This window comes from Lepisosteus platostomus, chromosome 7 (assembly GCF_059453375.1).
Source record: "Lepisosteus platostomus isolate fLepPlt1 chromosome 7, fLepPlt1.hap1, whole genome shotgun sequence".
Classification (NCBI taxonomy): Eukaryota; Metazoa; Chordata; class Actinopteri; order Semionotiformes; family Lepisosteidae; genus Lepisosteus; species Lepisosteus platostomus.
In genome coordinates this window covers 52,255,743-52,272,329 of record NC_142617.1, presented here as the reverse complement: position 1 = coordinate 52,272,329, position 16,587 = coordinate 52,255,743, and the positions used below count along the sequence as shown (strand labels likewise).

General features: G+C 39.9%; 1 protein-coding gene and 1 long non-coding RNA gene across 3 annotated transcripts in view; both read right to left on the bottom strand.

The window, feature by feature from the left end:
- Positions 1 to 37: 37 nt before the first annotated feature.
- Positions 38 to 6,507, bottom strand: LOC148659182 (uncharacterized). Its single transcript, XR_015940349.1, has 3 exons — positions 4,316 to 6,507; positions 2,549 to 2,580; positions 38 to 472 (listed from the first exon to the last, which is right to left on the bottom strand). It is a non-coding gene; the product is annotated as an uncharacterized LOC148659182 (long non-coding RNA).
- A 4,790-nt stretch (positions 6,508 to 11,297) lies between these two features.
- Positions 11,298 to 16,587, bottom strand: part of adamts7 (ADAM metallopeptidase with thrombospondin type 1 motif 7) — a 90,374-nt gene continuing 85,084 nt past the window's right edge. The window contains exons 24-25 of one of the 2 annotated variants that reach the window (XR_015940347.1): positions 13,504 to 13,724; positions 11,298 to 13,159 (exon numbers count right to left, since the gene is read on the bottom strand). Coding sequence is in view for 1 of the 2 variants with exons in the window: in XM_088641156.1 (XP_088497282.1) it covers positions 13,576 to 13,724 (149 nt within the window). In the remaining variant the exon portion in view is untranslated. Of the gene's footprint in view, positions 13,725 to 16,587 lie in introns of both variants that reach the window. The other variant, XM_088641156.1, reaches the window with a different exon arrangement.

Sequence of the window (16,587 nt, the reverse complement as noted above, 5' to 3'; positions counted from 1 at the left end):
GAGCATACAAATTCCATGCAGAGGGAGTTTGGACCCTGGCTCTGGAATTGCTGTGAGGTGCAACTCACTGCACTGCACACTGCACCACCATGCCACCCAGTAGGTACTGTATCTCACACAAACTTAACAGCTGTTATGTTGTATTTTGCTTTCCACCTTTCTGGCGTGGAATTAGTCTTCTTTCAAATGTCCACAAATCAAATGCAAATGTGTAGTGTCTGGACGGGTCTTCATGCAAAATGTTTACCCTGTCTTGTCTTTATTGCAGTTTTCTTTGGGATGTCCGTTCCGGTGGTGGCTTCTGGGGAGGCTCGCTAAGACAGCTCCTGCGGTTGTTACCACACAGATGCCGGTGAAGCACGGCAGCTGCCCACCAGCTGAGGCCGCTCAGGGGATCAGTGATGTTTCTTTTTCATTTTGCTGGCGGAAAATCGCCCAGTGTGATTGTAGGTGCCAGGAGATCTCCGGATAACTGGTGAAAGTCAAATCCAGCACAAAAGTAACGCAGCTGACAATGGGACTGAAACCCTCTCTATTCACTTGCCTCAAAGCGGTGTGTGCTGTTGGAACATGTTGATTTCGCTGCTGCTGTGATTCTCCTGTGCCTGGAGTTTCTCCAAGTCTGACAACAGCTAGCTAACACTAGGATCACTTATCTCATTTTGTTTTCATTTCAATTTGTAGTCTGGCATTTACCGCATATCTTAAGAAATTCCTGTTCAGCTAGTGGTGTTACAGTAGTTCTTAACTGTTCATAACATAAAGAATAAAAAACAAATGAGCGTATAATGTACTAAAATTAGTAAATTGTGGGACCAGCAGGGGGCGCTAACCCTGCGGCTCATGTGGGTCATAATGCCCCAGTGTAGTGACGGGGACACTATACTGTAACCAGGCGCCGTCCTTCGGATGAGATGTAAAACCAAGGTCCTGACTCTCTGTGATCATTAAAAATCCAAGGGCGTTTCTCGAAAAGAGTAGGGGTGTACCCCGGCGTCCTGGCCAAATTTCCCATCGGCCTTTATCAATCATGGCCTCCTAACAATCCCCCTCTATAAATTGGCTTAATTACTCTGCTCTCCTCCCCACTGATCGCTGATGTGTGGTGAGCGTTCTGGCGCACTATGGCTGCCGTCGCATCATCCAGGTGGGGCTGCACATTGGTGGTGGTGGAGGGGAGTCCCCATTGCCTGTAAAGCGCTTTGAGTGGAGTGTCCAGAAAAGCGCTATATAAATGTAAGCAATTATTATTATTATTATTATTAAAATATATTTTGGGAAATACAATGCCCTAATTAAGAATAATTGAAATGAGAAGGCTTGGTTACTGCTTATTATTTGAAATCCCATACAGTATATTCTAGATGAAGTATTGTTTAACACATTATTGTGTGTTTTGCTTCTTCGCAATTATACATCTGGTCCATCCTAACTATTTGTTTTTCCAAAATGAAGACTTGGCACTATGATGTGAGCGTTGTGGGGATTATTTTTTACACAATGACTCAATCGCTATAGCAACCCTGTGTCAGGGTAGGTGGGCACATGGCTGGACCTGAGGTGGAGTGCAGCTGTGATCCCTTTAATGAGCATGATGTATTTCAGTGACATGCAACTCATACTCCCTGCCTTGCTACAGTTCTCATTTCCATCTGTCTGTATTGCAGCTCTTGTGGTCCTGTCTGTCTTGCACTATGGCACAGCCTTCTTCCGCGAGTAACCCAAAAGTAAATGAAGTCTGTGTTTGACCCCATAGGCTCATCTTGTCTGAGCATATCTTGGTTTCTGGAAGATACAACAGACTGCCAGGACAGGGCACACCCTCTCCGTCACCCCTCCAGGGAAGGGATGCTAGACTAACAGAGCTACCTGGTGATACCTGTTTGTATAGCTTGGAATGTTAAATGGGTAACATGTCTAGTTCAAAGATAAAATATCAGTGTCCACAGCATGGACTTGAACCCACCTCCCTTCAGTTATGAGTCAAGAGCCTGCTGCTCTCTGCTGCCCCAGTTAAGGCTTTGGGGGATACCTGGAGAGATAGCAGACACCCCCCCCCAAGGTTGTACTGACTCTGCTTAGCCTGTGTGCACTGACTGAATTAAGATCTGGCCTGTAGCAATGGCTGGCAGACATTTGCTAAAACAAGCACACGGTGACCTTATCAATGCATGAGAGTCAAGGGCCGCAGAAACCATCTAACAGTGCAAGTGCATATCAAGCCATATCAAGCCTTATTCAGTCAGATAATGGAAATGGGGTCAAACCCTGGGGGTGGGATATTAAGCACAGCCAATCAAAACTAACCGCCATGTGTTTGAAAGACAATTCTTTCATTTATAAATCAGCATTGAAGATTAAGGAAAGTAATATCAGTTTAAAAATGTTTGTGTCTCTAAAATAATGTTAACCCAGAGAAGTCTGGTCTCTATGCAACCTCTTTCTTAAAGTTGTTTCTAAGTCTCAGTGGTTTTATACCCAGTTTTCAATATTCATCATCTCGCCTTGTTGATAAATACAGTATATGGTAGATAAGCTCTGCACTCACCTTTCACTCATGTTCTATCGCTGTGTGCTTTTCTTTAAGGCAAGTTTGGAATAGAGGAAGAAGAAATGCAATTACTGTATGCACCAGATTGACAAATTACAGCTCATTGCAAAACATTGTTTTTGATGTTTTACAATAATCTTTCAGATGCCCACATGGTATATCCTGCTGTGAGCTGTGCTGGTGGTAGAGGAGGATTTTGGATTTTGAATTAATTGTTCAAGGGAGAAGACTAGAGTTAGAAGCCTTGGACAAAAGTACTTCCCCAGCTGGCTAGTACAGAATAATGAATGGAAAGATGGTGGTGTTTCCCTTGTATACCTTCCCACCTCATCGATCTGGTTTTATACAGTAACAAGTGGTCTTTCTTTATTAGAGGTGGAAAAATCAATAAAATGACATTATCAGCACAGTTTTAGACATTTCTTCCACGGTAACAATAATAAAATGTTGTACATTCTGCTTTTATGTTCTTTTTCCCCATGTTTTTGGATTTCCAAAACCACAATGCATTTGTTTATGTTCTGCAATTACATTTAGTGCAGAAGTGCATCACCTGTTGCAACAAATCTATAAATGAAGTATAGAAAATGTTTCCAGGGAACACTGAAATGCCATTAGCAGTCTTTGGAGGAGAATGATTGATTCTAACTATGGCTGTTGCTGCACAAATACTGCTCTGTAAAGCATAACATAACAAAAATACAGTCAAGGGTTCTCTGAGCAATCAATTTGCAACTCTTCCATGACCTGCACTGTTGGAAACAGCAAGGTGCCTTTTAAAGAAAGTCAGACAAAAACTGTGGAATGTGTTCTGCAAGTAATATTTTTAAATAGAATTTGTTTAGACAAAAAATCTATTTTTATTTAGTTTTGCCAATTGTCCTCCTAGTGCAGTGAGGCTCCATTAGACAAAATGAAAAGTTTGTTAAGTTACAGCTTTTTCTCTTTACAGCTGTGGTAAAGAATGTTTTAGACAAAACATATCTTTGATAACCAGTATAAGATGCTTCGGAATTCAAAGGCTATCTTGGAGGTAGGTGGGCATCTCTGGAATTTTAATAGTAAGGAGACTAAACAAATGCAGAACAGGAAAAATGCATTCGGGGTTCTTTAGTGAGTCTGATTTTCTCTAGAAGCACAGATTGCTGGTTAATCTTACTCATTTACTGTGGAATTGTATCTCTTCTACCGTGACCTTCGTCAGGATAGGTGGCTTATGGTTAATGGAAAGATTGATCCTTTTGTCATTAATTCTACACACGCACCATGCTGTATTGAATATAAACTCCCTCTCTGCATCACAGGTGAATGTAATTTTAGTTAAATGGCTTTATTTATCCCAACTATTTTGTTTTAATTTTCAATTCTTTCCATATACTAAATGGATTTTGAGTAGATAACCCTGAGGCAATTTTAAACTTTTAACCAAAAACCAAAAAAAAGCTTCAAAATATCCTAACAATGCCGGACGAAAGAACAATAATATCACTGCTGTGGCATCACCATGTGTGACTATACCAGAGATACACTGGAGATTTTGTTAGTAATCTGAAACTTACCTTTAAACAGGACTTTGCTGAACTAAAATCTGTTGGCTTTAGAAAAACATCTACATAAAATTCAAAAGTCTAGAATGCAAATACATTTCATGTGGGTAGACGTTTTTTGTCCATGTTGTAAGCACTTTAAATACTGTTCTTTCAGTAGGTGGCAGTACACATCCACATAGATTTGCCTCAGCAATGATGTACAAATCATGCTTACCTCAGTTCCTCTAGCCCTTGAATTAAAGCACTAAAACCATCAGCCAGGAGACGTGAGGAGCTCTTCTCCTTTGAGAAACAGCACTTACTCCTCTCAACCCTGTTACATGCTTGTGGACGGACACGCAGGCTGCATTGTTCTTTATAATTGAAAAGCAACCAACAAGCTGTGAAGTCAACCAGAAAGAGAGGACACATTGTTCTTGAGCATTTTCCAACAGCATCTGTTTATTTCCAAATATGGTGAAAATAAAAATAAATCAATCTCTCCAAATAACAATGTTAAACTAAGATATGGCATATGTTACTCTTCCAGGCTATAGCAAAAAAAGATGGCTTATTATTATTAACTATTGTGTAACTCATAATCCGTTAAGCTAAATGCTTCTGCAGTAATTACATACAGTACTATAAGTTCCAAACTCTAGCTGATTCAAACTTCAAGCCCTTGTGCTTTAGGAATGTTAAATGTATTCTAAATCATCCATGTGTCAGCAACATTCCATTAATATAAGATTCCAACATTAATTAAATGGTTATGTCATAATTAAGACTCTTATCTTGAAAATTTGTTATGGTATATGTACAGATTTGTTTGATAATATCTGTTAAGTGTATTTCATTACATTTACAACCTCTTTACAGTAACTGTTTCCTGAAACCGTTCAACAGTCAAATAGATTTCCGGTCAGTGTAGATTAAAATGGTTTTCTGCTGGTACATCCAAGTTACTCTGTCATTCATTCCTCAAAGGCTGAATTACTTCTTCCTCTTACTGATGTGGGGGATTAGCCAGACTTGAGCTTCTGTGAGTGTAAGGAGAGAAGTAAACTGGAAAAATAAAAATCTGGGCTCTTGGCTGAATCTCTTTAGAAAGGGAATTTGTAGCTGCCAAGAATTTAATTTCCAGTTTAGCTTCTGGTAAGATGTGTCCCTATAATGTAAAAACAATAAAGACAGAGTCTCATGAAACAGAAAGAAAGCACTGGATAATCTGCTGAGAATTTAGTCCGGACTCGGGTCACAGTAGTTACAGTACATCGAATTCACAGCAAGAATGGATTAACAAAAGCGAGACAATTAAAACTGGCTTTCAGAACAGTAGTTACTGTATACTTTTTGTACTGCAGGGCAGATTTCCAAAACAAGTTCAGGCATAAAGAAATTATTACATTTAAGTGTGCAGTTGAACAAGAATGTAAAATGAAATGCCTGGGGACCTGTGAGACCTGTCCTCATGAGTCATGTAAGTGATTTGTAAACAAAGCAAGAAGATTGATCAAAATAGAGTTTTTGTTGTATTGAAACAATAGGTTCCATGTGTCAGGGCCCCAATTGAAATGGTGCTGTGTGGTGCAGTGCTACTGATCACTCTAAAGAGCTGCTGTCAGCCTAGAGAAATCTGAAACAAAATTACATTGATCAAGCCTGGGCAGCAATTCTGACCAAATTAGATTGACATTAGTATCTGGGGCTCTCTGAGTTTGACTAATTAGAATGCCTTTTGTGCAATGAAGAAAGACTCTTAATTTCAAATTGAAATGCACTGTGTGAATGTGTGTGTGTGTGCGGTGGGCTGTTTTCTTGGGAAATGGAAAATAGAGGATTTGCAAAGTTTTAGATCTTAATAAATACTTTTAGATGAGTTTTAGGCCATCTTTGTCTAACCGCTTTATCTAGTTCAGGATCTCAGCAAGCACAAGGTGGAACACATCCTGGACGGGACACCAGAACACCGCAAGACACACGACTCGGACAGACACGGTCACACCAGTTTTCCCAGAAGCCAATTAACCAGCATGTCTTCGGACTGTGGGACAAAACCCGAGCACCAGTGGAAACCCAAGTGAACACAGGAAGAACATACAAACTCCATGCAGAGAGCAACTCAGGAATTGAACCCAGTGCCCCAGCAATGTGAATCAGCAATGCCAAACACTGTACCAATGTGCTGTCCACTTTTGGAGTAATAGGATCAAAACTGCAAATTGGCAAAATTGTATTTCTACAATCAAATACTTTGCCTGTGCTTCCTTTGAATTTAATCTGTGTTTTTTACTGTTGGATACACTTACATTATTCAGATTCTGTGACGTAAATCCCAGGACTGAGCTGGCAGCTGATGTGACAGTGCTAAAGGATTGAATTAACGCAATATTAAAATAAATCTAAAAAACCTAAGAAATATTATCATTTTACATCTTATTTTAAATGGGAATCCTGAATTATCTGAAACAACAATGAATGGCAGCAATGAATTTGCAGCCATATCACCCTGCAACTCACAACTGGCAACCCACTGAAGCTAAGCAGGTGTGAGCCTGGTCAGTACCTGGATGGGAGACCTCCTGGGAAAAACTAAGGTTGCTGCTGGAAGAGGTGTTAGTGGGGCCAGCAGGGGGCGCTCACCCTGTGGTCCATGTGGGTCCTAATGCCCCAGTATAGTGATGGGGACACTATACTGTAAACAGGCGCCGTCCTTCGGATGAGACGTAAAACCGAGGTCCTGACTCTCTGTGGTCATTAAAAATCCCAGGGCGCTTCTCGAAAAGAGTAGGGGTGTAACCCCGGTGTCCTGGCCAAATTTCCAATTGGCCCTTACCAATCATGGCCTCCTAATAATCCCCCTCTATGAATTGGCTACATCACTCTGCTCTCCTCCCCACTGATAGCTGATGTGTGGTGAGCGTTCTGGCGCACTATGGCTGCCGTCGCATCATCCAGGTGGATGCTACACATTGGTGGTGGTGGAGGGGAGTCCCCATTACCTGTAAAGCGCTTTGAGTGGAGTGTCCAGAAAAGCGCTATATAAGTGTAAGCAATTATTATTATTATTATAATTTAAGCTGCTGTAGTTTGACGCAGAGGCTAATAGGGCACAACAAGGATACTAATGAAAACATCTGGATTTTGGGAGCAGTGTTCCATCATCCTGTAAATGTACTGTATGGATATACTCCAGCATGCTTGTTGAGAGAAGAGCTTTCAACTTTATTTTAGTTTGCATGCATTTTGAAAGCATGTGTCCAGCTGTATAAATTGTTAAAATTACATTTTCCTCTGTGCTTTCCCCGGGGTTTATGGGTATCGCACAAAAAAAACTGAATTCACTGAAGTCAAAACCACTTTAATAGGAAGATGTTTATTCCTGGTAATGGAATCAGTAACACAGCTTTTCCTGCATAGATGCAAGGGAGGACTGAACTTTGGACAGGATGCCAAAATGTGTCCATACTATAATAATTAGGGTATTTTATCTGAACGATCCTTGCTGCTTTAAGTCTGGTAGACCCAAAACTCAACCTATAGTTTATTATACTTTATATATCTAAAGAGCGTCACAAAGTCCTGGTGGAAATCCATGTAGGTCTGAAGCATTGTAAACCTGTACCTCAGCACTTGTACAGTATTTGCTCTCTTTAAAGTATTCACAGCATTGAAATTCAGTTGCAGTAAGAGGGAGAAAATAGGATAAGGATTCATAAAACCGGAACTAAATCAAAGCTTTGACCCACACACAAGTCTCGGTACAGAATCATAGCTTCCTGCTCTCCAGGGGTTTTGTGCTCTCATCCAGTGGAGCCCCATCTTCATGTACAAGGTGTTATAGCTGGCACGTACAGTAGCCGGCTGCTTTACTTAAATTAGTAGTTTGCATAATAAAAAACATGTTCAAATCAAATCCAGTCTAATGAAAAAGTAATGTACTCTGTGCTAAAAATGAATTAAGAAAGGTCAAACTCTAGCAGCAATCTATTAATACTTTACAGAGGCTTTGGCAGTTCTTTTTTTCCTGTGACTTTTGCAACTACTACATTATGTGCTTCTAGAACTCACTCACTCACTGAGGAATGTCTGCTGCTATAACTGCAATGGACAAGTCTGATATGACTGATGCACTTGTGCAGTGAGGCTCTGAAAAGCAGTAAATGTGAAAATGGCAGTACATTGTAGTGAGAAGCCCATTGTACTAGAGTAAAAGTACTAAATTAAAGCACAGCAGCCAAACGCGAATGGTTCCTGGTCAGGTTTTGGAGGGTAGAGAAGAAAGTTTTCTTCTCTGGAAGTAAGTGTAAAGAAAATGCATTAACGGAAACTGGGAGTATAAAGTTGGTTTCAGACAACAAGCTTGACTCTGACATCCTGTCCACCTTCCTCACGCATAACACATTTTCTCTCCCCACAGCAGCTGAGATGGTGATGGGTTCAGCTCAACACCTGTAGAGTGGGTCTGCATTAGCCTTGACAGTATAGTATGCAGTTCTGGCATGGAGTTCAATTAATTCAGAAGACTTTTCAGATGGGTCTGCAAGTACAGCAATCTGAAAGCCATATTAAAGCAGTTTGCTGCTGAGTACACAGAGCCGACGCTTTACTTCCTACTTCATTCTGCTAATGGAAAAATGTAACCTTTGTGAAAGCTGAGAGCATGCTTTCACAAAGAAACCTACATTTTTAAAAGCACAATGACTAGGCAACACTGACTTCTGTGCTAACTGTGTGCTTGTAGGGCACAGGATCTAGTTCTGTCTGCTGTTGCATTTTTCCATTCCTGGAACAAATCCCAGTAGCTCAGTAAACTTCTGAATAAGATTGTTAGACCAGACACTCTCTGTCCTCAAAATACCACAACTGTAGAAACATTCAGTGCCTTGGAAAAAAAAATGAACAACAAACAATTCTTACCAACACTAACAAAGAATCAATCAACCAGTAATCCTTAAAAAATCCAGTTTCTTTGATAAAAGTCAAATATGCAGCAACAATGTGTATTTTGTGATCATCCTTTCAATATATAAAACATATTTATGCTGTATATATATATGCATTTCTGGCACTGATTACATTCTAGCATTCAAGAGATCTGAGAATGCCATAAATCTGCTCCTACAGTATGTGCATACTCAAAACTACAACATTTTTAATAGTTATGATGAAAATATCATTTAAGAGTCTTCAACCTAAAAAAAAAAGTTAAAAAAGTACTGGAAAATCTGGAAAACAGATAAGATTGTATATCATTGACACGTTTGCATACTGCACCTAACAAAAACACATCAAGCTACTGGACAAATGACCGATCTTGAGAATAGCCTGAGGCATTTGGAAATTTGCTGAAGATCTGAACAGCTAGCAAAATACTGCACATAATTATTAAACAATACCATGCTTTTATCAAAAACTATGATCTCAGCTCCCCTTTTCACATGCTAACGTACTGACCAAGTTTGTGATCTCGCGCCAAATGCCTGGGCAAAATTCTATTATAACTTTGCATGCAAACAACCCACTAGTCTCTGATGTACAGACTTCTTTTACCAGGCTCTTCATATCACACAATAATGCCTGTGAGTAAGTTTCTGTCCTTTTGCATTGCAAGCGTTTCAGGTTTAATGGGACTGATATAAGATGTAACTTGCTCTTTGTGTGCCTTCACTGTGGAGCAGAGATGGGCAATTCCTGCTCTCTGGATTAGTAACTATACTTGTCAATTAGCACCTGATTAGACTGAAAAATAATACCAATGAAAATCAATTTGTCTTAATAAGTACTTCAATGAAATAATTAAAATTAATGATAGAATGAAAAATTGCCACAAAGCAGCTGCTGTCATGGACTGAAGCTGCCCTTTTCTAGAACTTATTTATCAGGGCAAAGTTTGGTTGATGAATAGCAAATATAACAATACTACAGAAAGTAGACTATGTAAATAACACTAGGTTTGGTGTTATTTGGTCAGCTGCATTTGACCTCAGATACCTCAACGCCTAATCCAACTATATTTTTCGCTGAAGCAATTGGTATTCCATCCCGGTATTTATATTGTTCCTTGACCCCATACTGACCTGATGCCTTCCATGGCATGATATTTAATATTTAATCATATATAATATTTGTTTAGTCACAAAGGATGGCTTTTAAGTTGAACCAATTTTTAAACAGAATAAGTAACGGTCTTATTCTATAATTAAAACCATATGAATTTATAAGGCACAGTCGATATTCCAGATGCTTTTGGTTTACAAGAAAAGTAATGCGAGACCCCTGCATAGATTTTGTTCTTGTAAAGTTTCTATTTCTGTACTAAGCATCTTTTCCTACAGCCCTGTCAGTAAACAGAGATTTTCTGATCTTGTTTCTTACATGTTTTAACAACCAGGATTCTGTGCAATAAGTCTGTGGTGATTTTCTCTCTACTCAGGATCCTGGTTATTGCCGAGGTGAAATTGCTGTTGACCTTTTCAAACTAGCAGTCATTTCTGCGATGCCCCCTTCCTAGACCATTGAATTAAAGTTTGTTCACAGTGACTAAGGACCCACTGAAGAATTCCATCTGTCCGGCAAGGAGGCAGCTTTGCCTGTCAGCAGTGTAGAACATACGGAGCTGTCAAAGAAAGACGGATCTGCTCTAATAACCTTCTTTTGCACTCTGCTTACACAACAGGACCTGCAACAAGTAACTGAAAAAGGTGGCATATGCATTGCTTTAGGCTCAACATTAGTTTTACATCATATGTTCTCAACAACTTAAAAATAAGAGTTCTGTATCCCAGCTGTGTAAAAGTTTTAAATACCCTGTAGGTCTAATAGGCAGAGGGTGAAGTGGTGGCACTGTGGTTAAGGATCTGTGCCTGTGGCTGCAAGGTTGCCGGTTCAAATCCTACTCTCTACTTTCATAGTCTTCCATTATTAGCTGAATGTCCCCAGATTGTTTTGTCAATGGTTTTAAAATGTTTTAACAGTTGAAATCCTAATGAGGTCAGTCCTTTCCCACACAGCTTTTGAGGCAACAGTTGGTGGCAATCAAAACTGATCAGTCTGCTAAGTGCATGGTTCACAAGAATATTGAGCTGCAAACTCCTAGGTTCTTAATCTATAAATTATTTGGAATATGTTTCAAAACTGTGACTGCCTCATATGTTTGTCTTCCTTGAAGGTGATGGTTATATGCAACTACAAAAATAACACTCCAAACAACAGGCTGTTAGAGAAGAATATTTCTTTACTGTAAAATAAGGCAATGTCTTCGCTTTTCTCTCCGTTCCTGAAACAACAGCCTTGCACGGAAATATTTCAAAGCATTTTAAACATTGAGTAATTTAGTTTAATTTGTAGTGGTACAAGTACAAAAACATCCAAAACCAAAACAGGTTTTAGACAAACAAAAACAGTTTTCTTAAAAATTCTGCTGGAAGAAAACATTTGAGCAAGACCTTTCCGATACGGATCAGACAGTGAAACAATCTTTGTATTTGAAAGGAAAACAAAGTACTGTTAATTGTGAACACGTTCAAACTGAAGACAAAACTAAGAAATTAGCTAGAACACTCAAACTTGACTCCCTGTTTTATATCTTTATACAGTATTTATCTGCATAGAAATCATCTCAATTTAATATTTTAATTTTCAGAATCAGTTAGTGTAACAGGTTTCCCAACAGTAATTTCAAAGGAAGAGTGACTGTTTCACAGCAGCATATTGTGCTTTACAGAAATTCCATTAAAAAATCGTAATTTAGGTCCAAAGGGTACAGACTGATGACCATTGTTGTTCCAACATTGACTAAAGCTTGACAACAGACATTTTCTGACAAATATTATAAAATCTAAGAAATGTTTCCAAAGACATCAGACCCCTGGAAATCAACCCTCCAGTCTGTATAAGAGCTAGTCACTTGATTGTAAAAGGGATCAGTACCTAGTAATCAAAGAAATTGGCACTCCTCTCTCTTCATTGACTACTCATACTCCCAGGGTTCATTTCCTATGGATGGGATTGTCTTTTCCATCTTTTTTTCTGTAACTCGGATAGCCTGACAAGTGAGTTGGGTACAGTGTTCATTGATCACATTTCACTGCAGGGAGGTGCTAATACTAACTGCTTATCCAGGATTGAATTATTTGTTTTCCTCATTTCACAGCACCATGAAGCGGAAGACTTGATTGTTTGCACAAAATTAAGAAAATGCATTTTAAGTTCCCAAAGACTGTATTATTTCTGTAAATGTGAAAAGAACCTTCAGTGCCCTAGCTTTATAAAATGCTTTTGGAAATCGCACGAAAGAGGCGAGTGTAAACGTTAAATAGGATGCCCTAACAAAAGAATAGTTTGTTTTCAAATATTTCACATGCACTAAAATGAATAATGTTGTAAAAATATACACAATCTAAAATACTACATTTATATCTCTAGACCTACGTTTATTGCAAAGTGGTTTACAAAAGTGGTTCAATGACCATTGTAATAGCTTCTTAAAATTTTGGTTTCTTTATTGTTTAAGAATCGTGAGGTTTACAGTTGGTTGATTTTAGAAGTGCAGGTTTTCATTAATTTATAATGATCCACTCAACATGGAGACAAATGGCATTTGCAATTAGCTAATTTTACTCACTCAACCTTATCAACCTTGCTGTACATTGCGGGGTAAGGTCGGTCAACGGTACATGAATGTGTAAAAACCAGCTCATGGTTAGTAGCAGTCACTCGCTGTCACAATGTGCCATTTTCAAAGCGGTCTCAAACGTGGCCAGCACTTTCTTCATTTGTATTGATGTACAAAGCCATGAAAACATCCAAACGCACAGATCACTACAGTAGCGATCAATTCCTCTGCTTCCATAGACAAAAAAAAATGTCCGAAGTGTCTCCTGTAATTTAGAAATGTATGAAATCTAACAGGGCTGAGGAGAGAATACAGATCAAGTACAAAAAGGTACTGGCCTGCCAACACCCACAGTAAAGCCAAAAAAAGCTAGGCTGTTTGTAGCACCAGTCAAAGATCGCAGCACCGTCTTGAAAGCTTTCAAGTTGTGTTCAGACGAGCCATCTGAGAGAGTACATCTTTCTGAATAAAACAGAAAGAAGAGCAAAACACAACAGAAATGAAAGCACAGAGCATCCAACAGTTTCCAGTGGTCAGGAATAATAATAATAATAATAATAATAATAATAATAATAATAATAATAATAATAATAATAAATGTGATCTCACAACAAGATGCTGTAAACCGACAAAAGTCCGAGAAAACCTGAAACAACATCGGAATCTTTGGAAACAAGGAAGCTGATTCACTCTAAATTTACCGGAATCAAAAGACAGCCTTTTACCCTCTACAAGTGACTTGATTTTTTTTTCGGCATTTCGTTAAACAGCAGGAAGCTCAGAGATGCATCTGGCTGCGGACGGACCTATTACACCACGTGTGCGTGTTCGGGGGGGCCGCAGCACCTCCCCTGCGCGTGTCCGTCAGCTCGCCCCCGTCACCGGCGTGCTGTGCGCTCGTTGCCCCGGGTCCGCGAGCCGCAGGTCTGGCAGCACTGAGCCCGGACGGTGGGCAGCTGGCAGCGGCCCAGCCACTTCAGGGTCTGGCAGAACCGGAACGTGAGTCGGTCTCGCTGACACGGCTGGCCTGAGAGAGAAAAGGGGGGACAGGGTGGTTAAAAAGAAAAAACTGTTTCAGGAAAAGAGCAGGGCTCCAGCAGTTAAGCGACGCGAGCAGAGCTTCAACTGCACGCTTTAAATGAGTAATCTGAGCCATTTCGTCAACAGACGGAAACAAGCTTCCATCTCTCCTACTACATTAACTCACTTGCAAGAGCTGATTTGACTTCATGTCACATTTTGAGGTCTTTACCAGAGGAGTGTGATAATACTGGCATTGCAGGCTAAGGATATGCACTTATCTCACATCCCAGGGCATAGAGCAATATCTGTGGCTTATTCACTCTAATACTATCCCCGATTATTCTGTCACACATACACATCCCTCCAGAATCATCAGATCAAAAAGTTACTGACTCTAACCTTCTGTTGCTAAAGGGAACTTGGAGAGGGCCACCCAAGGCCACAGCTCTCAGCAGCACATATCAAATCCTGCTTTTAAAAGCAGATGAAAACTCAATTTTAAAGAGCCTTTAAAGCTAACCTCAGTGAAAGTTACCACTACCATTAGCAACACATCCCAAGAAATGGCATGATTTATTTACATTTTCCACAATTTCTGCCCTCAGGAAAATTCAAGGAAAAAGCAGGCGCTGTCGAAGGAGCAGCGGACACTAACAGCAAACAGGAGCACAGCCCAGTCATTAGTGGCAAAGGTTGAATTGCACACATTTTCTCCCATGCAGGTTTACCAGTTCTTGGGGTTTCCACCCTTGCCACTCCTGCCCTGCCAGTTTGTCCCTCACTGCCTGGGCGCAAACCCAGGTCTCCACCATCACACAACAGGGAACTTGCCAGCTGAGCTAAAGGAGACCTCCCTCAGCCTGGGCGGCTGAGATCCCCATTATACACAGGGGTGTATTCGTTACACAGGCAAAGCACAGAAGCCTGCCTATCCTGTGAAAGTATTGCAAATGACCCCAAAAGAGCACTCAAAGAATCAAAAAATAAAATAAAAGTAAGTTTTATTATTGTAAATACTGTAGAGTGTTGGGGGAATCTTCACACCTCTATTGCTATATTAGGAATACTAATAGTAGTAAATTACAGAGACCGAGAAATGGAAACCCAGCTCATCGAGACTGACAGCCATCACTTTGTTAAAGGGTTACAAAAGGTGCCATGTTACTGATAACACACACAGCTCCCAGCTCGTCAGTATTCGCCGAGCTACATGCATTCCCATTTCAAAAGGATACATCGCAGCCAACAAGCGTTTCATTCAGATCCCCTGAGCCGTTACGCATCCCCAGAACGATGGCAAACCTAGACTGGAGGAAAAAAAAAACTGCGACTGTCTCAGGCAAAATGAATATCACCCAATCTGGATTTATGTTATTACATCGTTACAAAAAATGGCTCATTAAAACATTCTTAACTTTCAATACTACTATGCATTTTATCCCGCTCTCCTATGTATCTAGATCCTCATGGCCCTGTTTTGGGCACTTGGTTGATTTTGAACTGATCTGAAGCAGCTGCCTGCTGCCAGTCTCTTTCTGGAGATGAGACTCACCAACTGCTGTTCTGTTATCCTCTGTCAGCAATAGCAGCCTAACAGTGGGAGCTCAATGGCAATGAACTCGCAGGAATGCAGAACAATTCCGAAGCTCAGCGCATTAAATTATGAGTTTAGCATGAGGCCTTAATCTTGATTTACATTTCTAAGTCTCAGAAGCATTTCCAACTTTCACCTCTAAGTGAAGATGAATCACTCCAGTCCATAACCGTGCACACCCAAAAGGCTAGACTTGACCTCTCCTGTAGGTTTTGTCCCTGAAATGAATAATTCTGAACATGAAATATAATTGTGTGAGCTTTAAACACCAGTGACTGATTCAACATTGTGGGTCTTATCTGTTCAGAATGAGGTAAAATTAGATGGAATAAAAAGCAGTTTTTAATTTTCTTCTGGTATGTAACAAAACATTAACCCTGAAAAAGAAAATCAAAACCCATTCACTTTGGTTTTTATTTTTATTAAACCATTTATAATGGGTATCCTGAGAACAAAATTCAAATAATCCAATTCTGGAAGGCACGAATTACATTTTAAGAGTTTGTCCCCAAAATACTGTATTATTATCTATGCTTTGGTACAAGAATAATCAGGCTAGAAAAGTAATGGGACTTTAATATTTGTTTTAAACTTTTCAGTTGCTTATCCCTCATGGTTTTTGAATAAATGAATAATAAATGAAAAGTTTCGTAGTTTCGCCGTTACAGTGAAAGAAAATGTACTCTCCTTCTGAAGCCAACTTCGTTTATCTCCATAATCCATGTGTACAGTTTAAATAAAAGTTAGGTGCAACACTATTTCTGTTATCTGAAATGTATTTGTTAAATATTGCTTTGAAAAATAATCATTGTAGTCTGATCGGGTGCTTAAATTAAATATGGCTAGTCTAATCTGGACCCAGCCTGTTTGCTGTTGTGAAGATTAACACCAGCCAACGGCGGTGTGGTGGCCCTGTGGCTAAGGATCTGTGCCTGCAATTGGAAGGTTGCTGGTTCATATCCCGTGGCCGGCAGAGGAATCCTACTCTGTTGGACCCCTGAGCAAGGCCCTTACCCCCAACTGCTCCAGGGGTGCTGTAAAAATGGCTGACCCTGCACTCTGACCTCAAGCTTCACTCTGTGTCTGTGTGTCTCATGGAGAGCAAGTTGGGGTATGCAAAAAGACCAATTCCTAATAGAAGAAAGTGTATATGGCCAATTAAGTAATCTTATCTTAACTGCCTGTAAGACATTTATGAAAAATTCACACAATACATTTCTTTGTTCTGCAAAAAGGTTTGGTAGCTGAGCATCCAGTTCTTTCAGCACCTTTC